This window comes from Schistocerca americana, chromosome 2, assembly GCF_021461395.2.
Source record: "Schistocerca americana isolate TAMUIC-IGC-003095 chromosome 2, iqSchAmer2.1, whole genome shotgun sequence".
NCBI classification, from domain to species: Eukaryota; Metazoa; Arthropoda; class Insecta; order Orthoptera; family Acrididae; genus Schistocerca; species Schistocerca americana.
The window spans coordinates 2,344,110-2,357,512 of NC_060120.1; the positions used below are offsets into that span (position 1 = coordinate 2,344,110).

General features: G+C 43.4%; 1 protein-coding gene across 1 annotated transcript in view; it reads right to left on the reverse strand.

The window, feature by feature from the left end:
• Positions 1 to 8,524, reverse strand: part of LOC124596577 — a 35,288-nt gene extending 26,764 nt beyond the window's left edge. The window contains exon 1 of the mRNA XM_047135769.1: positions 8,508 to 8,524. Coding sequence (XP_046991725.1) covers positions 8,508 to 8,524 — 17 coding nt within the window. The remainder of the gene's footprint in view (positions 1 to 8,507) is intronic.
• Positions 8,525 to 13,403: the final 4,879 nt, after the last annotated feature.

The window sequence follows — 13,403 nt, forward strand, 5'->3', positions numbered from 1 at the left end:
GTCTCCTAAGCCGTGGCATCCTCTTTTCCTCCCCTCTCCCCCTCCTCACCCCTGTTCCCCTCTTGGCAGGTCCCCGGACTCGCACACGCTCAGTGGACATTCGCGCGCCGGAGATCACCGCCATCAGTGTATCGTCGTGTGCCGTCATGTTTAGTGTTCAGTTTCGCCGTCACGCTCCATTGTTCACTAGTGCCATCGTCTTCTTCAGTGTTTGTGCGTCGCGTCAACAGTTCGTAGTGTGGATTGTCATCGAGTGTGAACGGCTTCTTGTGTTTTTATGTTCATGTGTCTACTGTTTTTTCCCGCCGTTTTTCTAAGTGATGTCTCTTCTCTGTTTATCTCATTGTACTCTCTTCGGCCGAAGAGCGGCGTATTGTGCTGCTGCCAGCCTACCTGCTTGTTCAGGTGTCAAAATAACAATAAAGTAAAAAAAAAAACCCGAGAAGGAGGCACGAACTTTGGTGAATGGCGGTAGCGTCGCGACAAGAGGTGGTTACCAGGTCCGAGCGGCCGTAGCCACGAGCTGCGCAAGGAGGGCCTGGGCAGAGCGAAGATGCCGGAGTACTTCACGTGGGGCAGCGTCGACTACAAGCAGCAGGCTGACGTACCGTCGGCTGGTTGGCAACACTCGTGTGGACGACCGCTCGCGGCCTGGCTGCCCCCCCCCCCCCCCCCCCTGCCTGGCTTCCATCGCCACCACTCAGTAACCCCCACGACGCACCGTGGATCCGTGGAGCTGCCCGCTGATAAAGGGCAGTAACATTCTGTAATCCTCGTGGTGGTTTGTGTCATTGTCTGCCTGCCCTCCTTATTATTTTCTGGTTTGTACCCGACCCTCAGCAGTTTTACTCGGTCGGCTCTTTGGTCGTAAATCTAGGCCGTAGTATTGTACTATTGGTGTATTTTAGTTGGATCTTGTGGTTCCGCCGAGTGAGTTCTCTTGTAACAAGTGTTCACAAGTAATGTTTTAAGACATTCCATCAGAGCGGTCTTAATAACTGACAATCAATTTAACTTTGAAAATATTAACAGCCAGCTGCCACCAGGGCTTTAGTCAAAATTGTCAGAAGGAACGGGTTGGGATCCCGTCGCAACCTTGGTTGCCGAGTGAAGTTAAGAGGTTGGTTGCTTTGAAGTAAGCCTTATCATTCTCATATTGTTTGCTAATCTGTCTAACCTTTAAGCACAGGTGCGTACCTTAACCCCGAAGCTTTCGACATACAGCTTTCAAATTAAAAGATAAGTCATCTGTTTTGAGTAATTAAATCACCCACGTCATCGATGGTGCTTATTAGTTTTCATGTGTTGCAAAAGGGCATTTAACAAGACAGACTGTGTCCAGTGCGATAATAAACACCGCTGTTTCACATTGACTACAAGACTGCCGGACTGCAGCCCGCCCCTCTTGTAATCATTGCCATATTGTTTGCTGTTTTGCAACACATCACTTCCGATTTCTTTTGCAAAGATTAAAAGCTTATTCAATTTAAGGTTTAATGTCATAATAATTTTGCAAATTTCTTCAATTTTGTCAAAGAAAATGGTTAAATGCTTAGATTATCTGTAAAAACACAGTTTATATATTGTGAAAAGAAAGTTATATGGGTGGTCCTCCCTTCCACGTTTTCCTTAATTCCAGCAAGTATCACGTATCGAGCTGTGAGCACTTGTTCATGTTCTCTAGTGTGAAACACATTTCTCCTACTGAACAAATACTCATAGCTCTTAAGCAACTCATTACAGAGCCCATGTTTACTAAGTCTTTTTTTCTTGTTTTGGTCCGTACTATCTCCTCACAAAATATGGAAAACAAAAGGTTTGCAGAACAAGAGTTTTGTTACACAGCATCGAAGATGAAAAAGTGCTCCCAGCTCAGCAGGTATGCATTTCGGAGCCCATGTCTACTAGATATTTTTTTCTTGTTTTGGTATGAGGAAATACTCGATAAAGCTTGTCCGTCTCTTTTTTTTTTACTCCTGTGTTGGCAATTATCTATGGTAAGGAGGGTCTTTCGTCGCTTACTCTTCTGAGGTGTCTGCATTCATCTTCACCTCTTGATGGTATTCACTGAGTGGCTGGTGGAATGGACAATGAATGCTCCATGCCGGCACGAACTCCTCCTTTCCCCAGAGGTGAAACCTTACTCAGCTGCTAAGTGACACGTAACTATATCTAACATCCCAAATGGGATAATTAACATTCAGGTCAATCGTTCTAAGATTTAATGGGCAAAGATCTTACCTTCCCGCTTCATGAAAAATATAAATACAATCAATTTGTTTATTTCAATGTGTGTGGTTCCCTGTTAGGCGCGTTACTATCATATTTTTTCCTAACTTCCTAAAATCGATCACTGATGGTTTAAATGTCTGTCTGCTGGCAGTCATTACAAAACAGCTGATAAAATAGGAGTGCTAGCATTTATTTTTTTCTTCGCGACATTGGATTAACAAAAGTAATCACTACACTTTACTATGCACTAACGTTCAAGCAATTCAAGTGTAAAGAGCGTGCACGTACGCCTGTCATTAACAGAGCTAGACTTCGTTTATATCTCAAAGAGCAGTCTATCGTAATTTCATGTACACAACACAATCTGCAAATTAATAAATGCAAATGGTCTAACAAAGGCACGGTTTGTAGTTAAGGGCTCTGAGGGGGAACCGCCACAAATACACACATCAAAAAAAGGTTTGCATCACCACGGGTCCGAGAGTTCCGTAACGTGTACAGAAAATTGGAATGGAGATCATCATGAACATCATTTCCGCCCTTTTATTGCTCATTAAAACCACACATTGCGTCTTGTACCACCGTACAGCGAGACCTTCAGAGGTGGTGGTCCAGATTGCTGTACACACCTACCTTTAATATCCAGTAGCACATCCTCTTGTATTGATGTATGCTTGTATTCGTCGTGGCATACTATCCACAAGTTTATCAAGGCACTTTTGGTCCATATTGTAGCACTCGTCAACGACGATGCGGCGTAGATCCGTCAGAGTCGTTGGTGTGTCGCGTCGTCCATAAAAACCCTTTTCAACCTATCCCAGGCATATATCGATAGGGTTCGTGTCTGGCGAACATGCTCGCTACATTGTTCGAGCGATGTCGTTATCCTGAATTGAGTCATTCACAAGATGTGCACCATGGGGGCGTGAGTTGTCGTCCACGAAGACGAATGCCTCGCAAATATGCTGCTGATACGGTTGCACTATCGGTCGGAGGATGGCATTCACGTATCGTACAGGCATTACGGCGCCCTCCATGACCACCAGCGGCGTACGTCCAAAACAGTAGGGAACTTCCACCTGGAAGGGGTGTCTAAGGCGTTCATCCTGATCGGTTTGCCTCGAAACACGTCTCCGACGATTGTCTGGTTGAAGGCATATCCGACACTCACCGGTGAAGAGAACGTGATGCCAGTCCTGAGCGATCCATTCGGCATGTTGTTGCGCCCATCTATACGGCGCTGCGTGGTGTCGTGGTTGCAAAGATGGACCTCGCCATGTACGTCGGGAGTGAAGTTGCGCATCATGCAGCCTATTGCGCACAGTTTGAGTCGTAACACGACGTCCTGTGGCTGCACGAAAAGCATTATTCAACATGGTGGCGTTGCTGTCAGGGTTCCTCCGAGCCACAATCCGTAGGTAGCGGTCATCCACTGCAGTAGTAGCGCTTGGCCGGCTTGAGCGAGGCTGTCGTCGACAGTTTCTGTCTCTCTGTATCTCCCCCATGTCCGAACAAATTCGCTTTGGTTCACTCCGATACGCCTATACACTTCCATTATTGAGAGCCCTCCCTGTCACAAAGTAACAATGCGGACTCGATCGCACCGCGGTATTGACCGTCTGGACATGGTTGAACTACAGACAACACGAGCCGTGTACCTCCTTCCTGGTGGAATGACTGGAACTGATCGGCTGTCGGACCCCTTCGTCTAATAGGCGATGCTCATGCATATTTGTTTACATCATTGGGTGGGTTTAGTGACATATCTGAACAGTTAAAGGGATTGTGTCTGTAATAAAATATCCACAGCCAACGTCTGTCTTCATGAGTTCTGGGAACCAGGGTGATGCAAAACTTTTTTTGACGTGTGTGTTTATTTTCTTGCCTAATTACAGCATGGCTGTCACGAAATATCATGAACACGCTAAGTGAAAATACTTTCCGATTACGCTCCAAAAATGGCTCTGAGCACTATGGGACTCAACTGCTGAGGTCATTAGTCCCCTAGAACTTAGAACTAGTGAAACCTAACTAACCTAAGGACATCACAAACATCCATGCCCGAGGCAGGATTCGAACCTGCGACCGTAGCGGTCATGCGGTTCCAGACTGCAGTGCCTTTAACCGCACGGCCACTTCGGCCGGCGATTACGCTCCAGTCGCATTCTGATATAAAGTTCAAAACCAGAAAAGTTTCTGGTATCTCAACTGCAGATTTTTCAGCACTCGTTTAACTTTAGGACTCTGTATCTCAGAATGAACAAAAATGGACTTCTACCACTATTGAAATAAGCCCTTCAATTAACATTCAGATCAATCGTTCTAAGATTTAATGGGCAAAACTCCTAACTTCTCGATCCATGAAAAATATAAATTACAATAAATTTGTTTATTTAAATGTGTGTGGTTCCCTACTAGCCGCGTCCTAACTAAAATCGAGCACTGTTGGTTTATATGCATCGGTCTGTCGACTGGCAGTGATTAAAAAACCGGCTGATAAAATAGGAGAGCTAGCATATATTTTTTTTCTTCACGACATTGGATTTACAAAATTAATCACTACACTTTACTATGCACTAATGTTTAAGCTATTCAAGTGTAAAGAGCGTACAGGTACACCTGTCATTAACAGAGTTAGACTTCGTTTATATCTCGAAGAGCACTCTGTCGTAATTTCAGGTACAGAACACAATCTGAGAATTAATAAATGCAAATGGTCTAACGCTGGCGCGGTTCGTAATTAAAGGTTCTGAGGTGGAACCGCCCCAAAATATATATTTAAAAGAATTATTAATGACGTATCATAGAATTCAAACTACCAGAAAGCATTTCGCGTATTTTCCACGGATTTAATTAATGGGGCTCAACATTTTTGAAACGGTTCATATGTGATGATGATGATGAAGACCCATATTCCTTGACAGAGCGTAGGGGAACGATGCGGGAGACATCTCTGCTTACTAGGCAAGGTCCTAGCAGAGGTGGTTTGCCATTGCCTTCCTCCGACCGTAATGGGGATGAATGATGATGGTGACGACACAACAACACCCAGTCATCTCGAGGCAGGAAAAAATCCCTGACCCCGCCGGGAATCGAACCCGGGACACCGTGCTCAGGAAGCGAGAACGCTACCGCGATACCACGAGCAGCGGGCTCATATGTGATATCAAGCGATATTTATCGAACGTGTAGTACAGAGTCTTAAGGCTGCACCTTGAAATGCCGCTTAGCTCTATGTAACAGAGGCTTGGGGGGCACGGTTTCTCCTTCTTTCCCTTTATTGTTATTTCATCACTCCTGCCCAATGTGGGCAGGGGAGGGTTGGCACAGGCACAACTGCCGCTCTTCAGCCAAGAGACTGTATAAAATAAAATGTTACACACATAAAACACGAGGATAAAAGATGAAGTTTACAAATCAAAAGGGGAAACACTGGGAATTAAAATAACAAAAAAGGGTACTTCCGGCTCCCTCGGAGTACCGCTCTTATGGGCGTGCCGAAGGCTCTGATGTTTCAGCCCCAGGGTGTCCCACCAAATCGCACACAATTTTCATGTTCCACTGCTTACATCATAAAGGAATGAACAGAGTTGCTGAAACTTACCTATCGAGTCCCTCTCTCCATATATCTCTATTATGCTTAAGTGTGTCATTAATGGGCGTTTAATGGTGTTATTTCTTAGAGCTTTTTTTGTGTCTCCTTTATGCACCGTTGGAGTAAGTTTGCAAATGTCTCGCCAGAGTGCACTACGGTATCACCACCTACCGAGTTTCACGAATGATTAGAGGAGAAAGCGAGCGAAATTCATCCCGTGATCGAAGTATGTCCTTTTACTTTAGTTGCTTGCTGACAGCGGGTCATGTGAGTTATTAGCAAGTTTCTTTTTGTGAATGTATTGTACGTGAGTTTATTTTCTTGCAAGTACCACAATGTACCACAAATTCGAAAACAAGACAGTATGATTCCAGTGTGCAATTTGTCAAGTAACATTTTGGAACATACGGTTAGGATGAAAGTGAAGGAACTGGGTGCGTCCAGATCCGATGTGCCGCGCGGAGTGGCCGCGTGGTTTGAGGCACCATGTGCTGGATTGCGCGGCCCTTCCTGCCGGAGGTTCGAGTTCTCCCTCGGTCATGGGTGTGTGTGTGTGTGTTGTTCTTAGCAGATGTTAGATTAAGTAGTGTGTAAGTCTAGGGACCGATAACCTCAGCAGTTTGGTCCCTTAGGAGTTCACACAAATTTGAACGTTTAGGTTCAATGTAAACATGGATCAATAACAAGAATTGTCTAAAGCCAGGATAGCGTACACACGAAGTGATAACAGAGCAATGTACAATGCAGCTGAGTGCTTCTGTGCGCTTTATCATTTAAGTACGGTGAGTAAATTACCGTGGTGGTTGTTCAGGCTGCTCATCTCAGCCAATGACGGCACAAGATCCACGACATGGAAAGAAACTATTTCCTTACGCGTACCTCATAAACGCCGCGGTTTGAGCATACAAAACACTAAACATTTGGAGCTTAAGTTTAGAACCGAAGATACCAAAACCATTAAGCATGGTGCGAAGCTAATATACACCGTATTAAAGAGCTTTCCAAAATGAGTACGGTTTGTTGTGGTGAACTGTCAGCCTGTGACATTAGGAGGATAAATAAGCTACCAACAGATTTTATCTTGGAGTTAGCATTGGATGTTATTTAGTGGAACGGGAATAAGATACAGCATGTAAACGTTTGGCTAGAGTGTGATATTGCCCTGCCGTCCCCTCATGAAGTCTTGGTTGCGGTGACGTAGCGTAGTCCGAGGTCTGGGTCAGTTCCGATCGATAAACGTCGCAGTCTTCCCCAGTATGGAAACAAGGTGCCTCGCTTTGTCTAACGGACAAGTGATTGTCCTTTAAACACACATTTTTCAACAGCACGATATGTTTCCGTTTGTATAGATTTCGGAGACGAATGCAAGTCTCGCCCTTGTTAATAGTCATCTAAGGACACAGATTTTTTTATATTACATAAACGAATTTCCACCGTAAAAATAATCATTCAAACCTGTTTTTAAAGCGCTGTTTTAGACATTTCCAAGCTTATTTTACGAAATTACATACATTAATGGAAGCTAAACGTCCTTATCAGCACTGTTTGTTTACACTGTCTAGAGTTCCCGGTAACAGTTATCACACGTTTTTGAGATATCACAGACAAACATCGCGTGGGCAGAGATATTCACAAAGAGGCTCTTGGTTAAAAAATTTTCAGTTGTCTGTCTAGGATGGGTCTAAGCTATAAGCTTTCGACAACCTCGTCTGTCCTTGTAACAGACATTTTTCAATAGCACAAGATGTTACCGTTTGTATAAAGTTCGGAGAAGAATACAGGTCTCGTCTTTTATTAACGATCATCTAAGGTAGATAGTTTTTATATCAATTTCCATAGAAACAATAATTCAAACCTCCTTTTAAAACGACTGTTTAAACTGATGCTGTGGTGTTATTTTTGATTGAGTCGGACAACGTACGTCATGGTGACATCATAGAAAAGACAAGGAATCTGCTTATGCCAAAGGTTATGTTGACGTCCCTGGTGGGGAGCTGGCGGTAACAAGACCGATCTCCCAAATAGTAATAGTTTAAATATTTAGTAATGATCTAAACTTACGCAGCAAAAAATCCAAGAGTTTCTTCCGAAAAGTAAACATCGTTTCCAAAACAAAAACGTCGTAACATGCTTCACTATTATCATCATTAGCATCTGACATTAACTTCTATTGTTTCCCTGCAGCAAAATCAAATCTCTGATTTGCGCCAACACCACTTAGATAGGTTGTGTTGTTTGCGCCAAGTTTCTGACAGTAACAGAGTAAAAATTCAACTTCAATATCGTTGCCAGTAGCACCTCGTGTTTCATAATCGGACAGAAACACACTGATATTATTTTCAGCAAAGAAGAAAATTATTATTCATTCTTTTTCCGACGCGTGTTGTTACATCTGTTCAGAAACTGCTTCTGCTTGTTATTTAAACGGACCCCTGGTTAGTACAAATGAATGTTAAAAATGAACTTTCTATCAAAGCTGAAGTTGAAAAACGAGCATTTCAATCCCGCTCGTCGAGGATACCGTCTCGGCGTAAACTAGTTCCACACCTCACCCGATACAGAAGAAGAATCGCTGTTCCATAATACGAAGAATTAGTCTATGAAGCAGATAAGATAAAGAGGGACGAAAAGTTAAGGAACTCGAAATAAGGCGTATTCTAGTTATTTCTACGACACTTACCTATCGAGTTCTTCCATAGCGCTTGTGTGTGTAGTCGGAAGAGACAGCAGACTACTTCGTCCTCCTGGAGCAAAGCTATGTCATATATACTTACCTCCGTGACTTTTCTTTTTCTTTTGTACTAAATCATGTGATCTACGAGATTAAATGTCACAGATAAGAAGAGAGTCTCAAAGTCACCTGCTCATGATTCGCTGCGTTTTAGGCAGAGTATGGCGTTGCGCAACTGATTTCTGCCAATTACAATTGCAACATCTCCAGGACGGTTTGATTGACACTGTCTCCGCCGAAGAAGCTGTGACCTACAGAAAGCGGAAACTAATGAAACGGTACTACAGCTACAGTGAAATTATAAATGCTACAACAGAAAAATGTTAGTAAGATTGTGGGAATTCTGTACACCACGAATCAATAAACACTACTAAAAAAGAATTTAAGCAGTAAGAGTACCTCAGAACCCTTGTCTCAGACGAGAAATGAACCGGATAGGCTTGTAGCATAGACTGACACAAGAGAGGAAATTTACCCAAAATTGCCGTTTCTTGGTCTGGCCCAGTAAAATAAAAAACTTTGAAAAACTCAGTATATGCAGAGAAATTGTAGAAGAATTCGTACGACAGCAAGAGCACTCCCGCGGTTTTCCCACGCACCTGACTGCAGCTTTGTACGTCATTCTGGTGATTCGACTTCTTATGCTGCAGGATTACAGGGGGTGTTTTCCAACAGGATAACGCTCGTCTATATACCGCCATTGTAACCGAACAAGCTCTACAGAGTGTCGACATATTGCCTTGGCCCACTAGATAAGCAGATCTGTCTCCAATGGAGCACCTATGCTTGCATTCAACATGGTGTTCACAACGGTTATTAATGTTCCTGGATTTCACATTTACAGTGGCTAATCACTCGCTTGCATTTTTTCGTGGTCTTGCAATGTTGAACACTTAAATATATTACCTAGACAAATGTATTCCCCACATTTCATTAATCTATCTTACTTATTTTTTGGTGTTGCGATTTTTTTCGTGTATGATTCAGTAGACTCACATGTTGAATCAACGCCTTATTTATTGACGTCAGTTGTTGCAGGTTTCGTTAAAACTGTAAAACTGGATCATAGCTTTCTAAAAACCTACGACTCACTGCAAAGTGGTAACTCATACTCATACCCATTGCTCCTTTCTATAATTTCTGTCAAGACTGATAAATGGTCGACTGTGCTGTATCAGTTTTGAAGGACCGCTTGTTCCGTTGCTTCAGCAAACATCCTTTGTCTTTTCTGTGCGTTTGATGACACTTATGGTGAATATCTTGTGCATTAGTGAGAGGAGGATGAAATGCCTCTGTCTTGTCGTTTTCCTTTCTTGTGCAGGAGAATAATTACTTAGTCGTTCCAGTCTTTCTCCAAAGGCATACAGTAAGCAATTTTGCTGTATATTTGCCCAAAGTTTTCAACGTTTTTACAGATACATATTTCCAGACTTCTCTCCTTGCTTTGTACCTTGAAGGGCTTAATATGTCTCATCTCACATTACTTCTGGGATGTTATTATACAGGATGTTACAAAAAAGGTACGGCCAAACTTTCAGGAAACATTCCTCACACACAAATAACGAAAAGATGTTATGTGGACATGTGTCCGGAAGCGCTTAATTTCCATGTTAAAGCTCATTTTAGTTTCGTTCTTCCACCTACGCCCAATGGAGCACGTTATGATTTCATGCGGGATACTCTACCTGTGCTGCTAGAACATGTGCCTTTACAAGTACGACACAACATGTGGTTCGTGCACGATGGAGCTCGTGCACATTTCAGTCGAAGTGTTCGTACGCTTCTCAACAACAGATTCGGTGACCGATGGATTGGTAGAGGCGGACCAATTCCGTGGCCTCCGCGCTCTCCTGACCTCAACCCTCTCGACTTTCATTTATGGGGGCATTTGAAAGCTCTTGTCTACGCAACCCCGGTACCAAATGTAGAGACTCTTCGTGCTCGTATTGTGGACGGCTGTGATACAATACGCCAGTCTCCAGGGCTGCATCAGCGCATCAGGGATTCCATGCGTCGGAGGGTGGATGCATGTATCCTCGCTAACGGAGGACAAAGTGTTTGAAGTCACGCTGGTACGTTCTGTTGCTGTGTGTTTCCATTCCATGATTAATGTGATTTGAAGAGAAGTAATAAAATGAGCTCCAACGTGGAAAGTAAGCGTTTCCGGACACATGTCCACATAACATATTTTCTTTCTTTGTGTGTGAGGAATGTTTCCTGAAAGTTTTGCCGTACCTTTTTGTAACACCCTGTATATTCATTAACGATTATCTGTACTATTGACATAAATCCTTAAATGCTTGTATAGTTTTCTCTGTTGCTAATTTAATTATGCCGTCTATCATCTTAACTGATTAAATGCGGTGTCCGCCCAAGATGTATTTCGCTTTTGTCTTCTCCAAATTATTATTGTTTTCAATTGTTTCTCTTACCAGTTAGTTTTTGTAACTTGTCGCCACCTCTTGAAGACGTTTCTTCTTTAGTTTGGTTTAACTCAGCATATTCTACCAATTACCTATCACCCTTTTCTTGAAATTATCACCTTGTCTTTAGCAGCTGCCTCGTTCAATTTGAAAATTTCTTTTCTTTTGCTCTCTTAGAGCCATCTTTTGCGGTTCACGTAAGAACTTTTGTTAAATAACTGCTCAGTTCCTCGATTGTCTGTATAATCTAAAATGACGAACTTGTTACAGAATTTAATCAGGTATACCTTCCTGTTCTTAAATAAATTCTCCGGCGCTGTCTGATGTTCCTGTTTCATTGCAGATTTGTGTATATTTAAACTCTGATTTCTGCAAGTCTGTAGTCACTTGAAATCTAATGTGCTTTAGGACCCGCCCCCCCCCCCCCCCCTCCTCCTGCTGCCTGCCTCAGTAGCTGAACCGTCAGCGTGTCTGACTACCACACGAAGGTCCTTGTTCTAGTTCAAGGTAATGCGACAGATTTTTTCCGTGCTGGGAGGACTAGAACGATATGCACCCGGTCTCATGAACTGTAGAGGTAGTTTGTAAAGTTCTCTGAATACAACAGAAAGAAACGCCTTACGTCAGTGAGACGTTTTTAGTTTTCTTTGTAGGCTCCATGTAAACTAATACACTTAGTCCAGCGGGGTTCCATTGCTTTGATTCCATCTCGAAAACTAGATTCCTCCAGACCTGCAAAATACTTCGGTTGTCAGTTCTTCGTTGGAAGAGAATCTGCGTCCACCAAGGAAAATCTAGGGCTTGGGAAGAGAAGGATGTGTGATGGAGCCATAGTAGGAGAAGGCGAGTGTGCCAACAGTTCGCGTCGTAGTTCAGGCATTTTTGCCATGAGGACGGCAGCTCTGTGTGAACGCATATTGTTTTGATGAAAGATGAGTTTCTTCCTTGTCAGATATGGCCTTTTTTGTGTCTCTTTTGCTGTAGATGGTTCAGGAGGCTGCAGTAGTACTGTCCCGCAATTGTTTGATCAGCGGAAAAAATACTCTATCAGCAGAATCTCTTTCACATCTGAGAAAACTGACGCCATGACCTTTATGGCCAAACCGCACTGCCCTTGCTTTTCCTTGGTGGTGGTGAACTACATGTTCCCACTGCTATGACGGTCGTTTTGTCTATGGAGTATAGTAGTGGACCCGAGTTTCATCTGTGGTCACAAATCAACGCAAAACATCTTGTTGGTTACTGTGAAAACAAGTCAAACACTTCTGGTATTGCCTTATCAGTCGCGGCACCGATCTAGCAGATGGTTTACTCATATCGACCTCCAATGTTAAAATCTGACATGTCCGTTCGGGCGACATCTCTTACAGCTTCAGCAATTTCTCGCACTTTCAGTCGGTGGTCCTCCATAACCATTTTATGCACTTCTGCAAGAAATTCTGTGCTGGTGGCACATTTTGGCCGACCACTACGCCAACCACTATCTAAGCTGTCCCAATCAAATTTAAGGTTGTTCCTCCACTTGGCAACTGTTGAATACGAAGGAACAGAGTCCCCTAGCGTGTTCTAAAAATCGGCAGGAATTTCCTTTGCTTTCGTACCTTTCTTTACGAAATAGTTAACCGCTGCCCAAACCTCGATTTTTTTCTATTTTCTCGAATCACTACACGGTAGCAGCAACAGATTGACGTGCGCGCCATAGATCTCTACCCAGTGCACTGAGGCATCACGCGTCAACACATAAAGGATAATCTATTATCACGCGCGATCCTCATTGCGCTAGCGCTGACGTCTGGTGGTGATTTCGCGAACTTTTCAAACTACCCTCGTACTCGAATGAGAAGTATTGTCTTCAAGGTCTGGAAAACTGACAACGGGCAGGAGAACAGCGTGCTTGTCCCATATCGCGATGGCCTCTAGATATAGCAAGCTGCTTGCGGGTTACATTTTCTGCTTGGCTACTTAGAAAAAAAATGTTAAGGGCATACGTAAATAAGGTAGTGCTCATATACATGTGTAGACTAATAATACACGACGCTCTGATTGTGATACAGTTGGTCTCCGTGGCAGAAATGTAAAATAGTTTCAATGCCGATGTCTTACACAAACAAGACTTCCTGTTTCATCTCACGCCAAATGATCGTGAAGGGAAAACAGTAGCAAGTACACGACAGAAGATGCCTGAGAGCACACAGACTCCGTAAACAGGATTAACGCGATGAAATATGGAGAGCAAATTACAACGACCCTACCGACCGCAAGCAGCGCCTAAGACTCAAGAGTTGAATGTTCTAAATCAGTGGATCGCAACCTTTCTCTACGACTACACCTGAGTGCAGTCGTCCTCTGCCCGCCCCCCTCCCCTCGCTCCCTGTCATCAACTTAAGCCCGTAGCTAAACTTTACAATGAAAAGGCATTTTC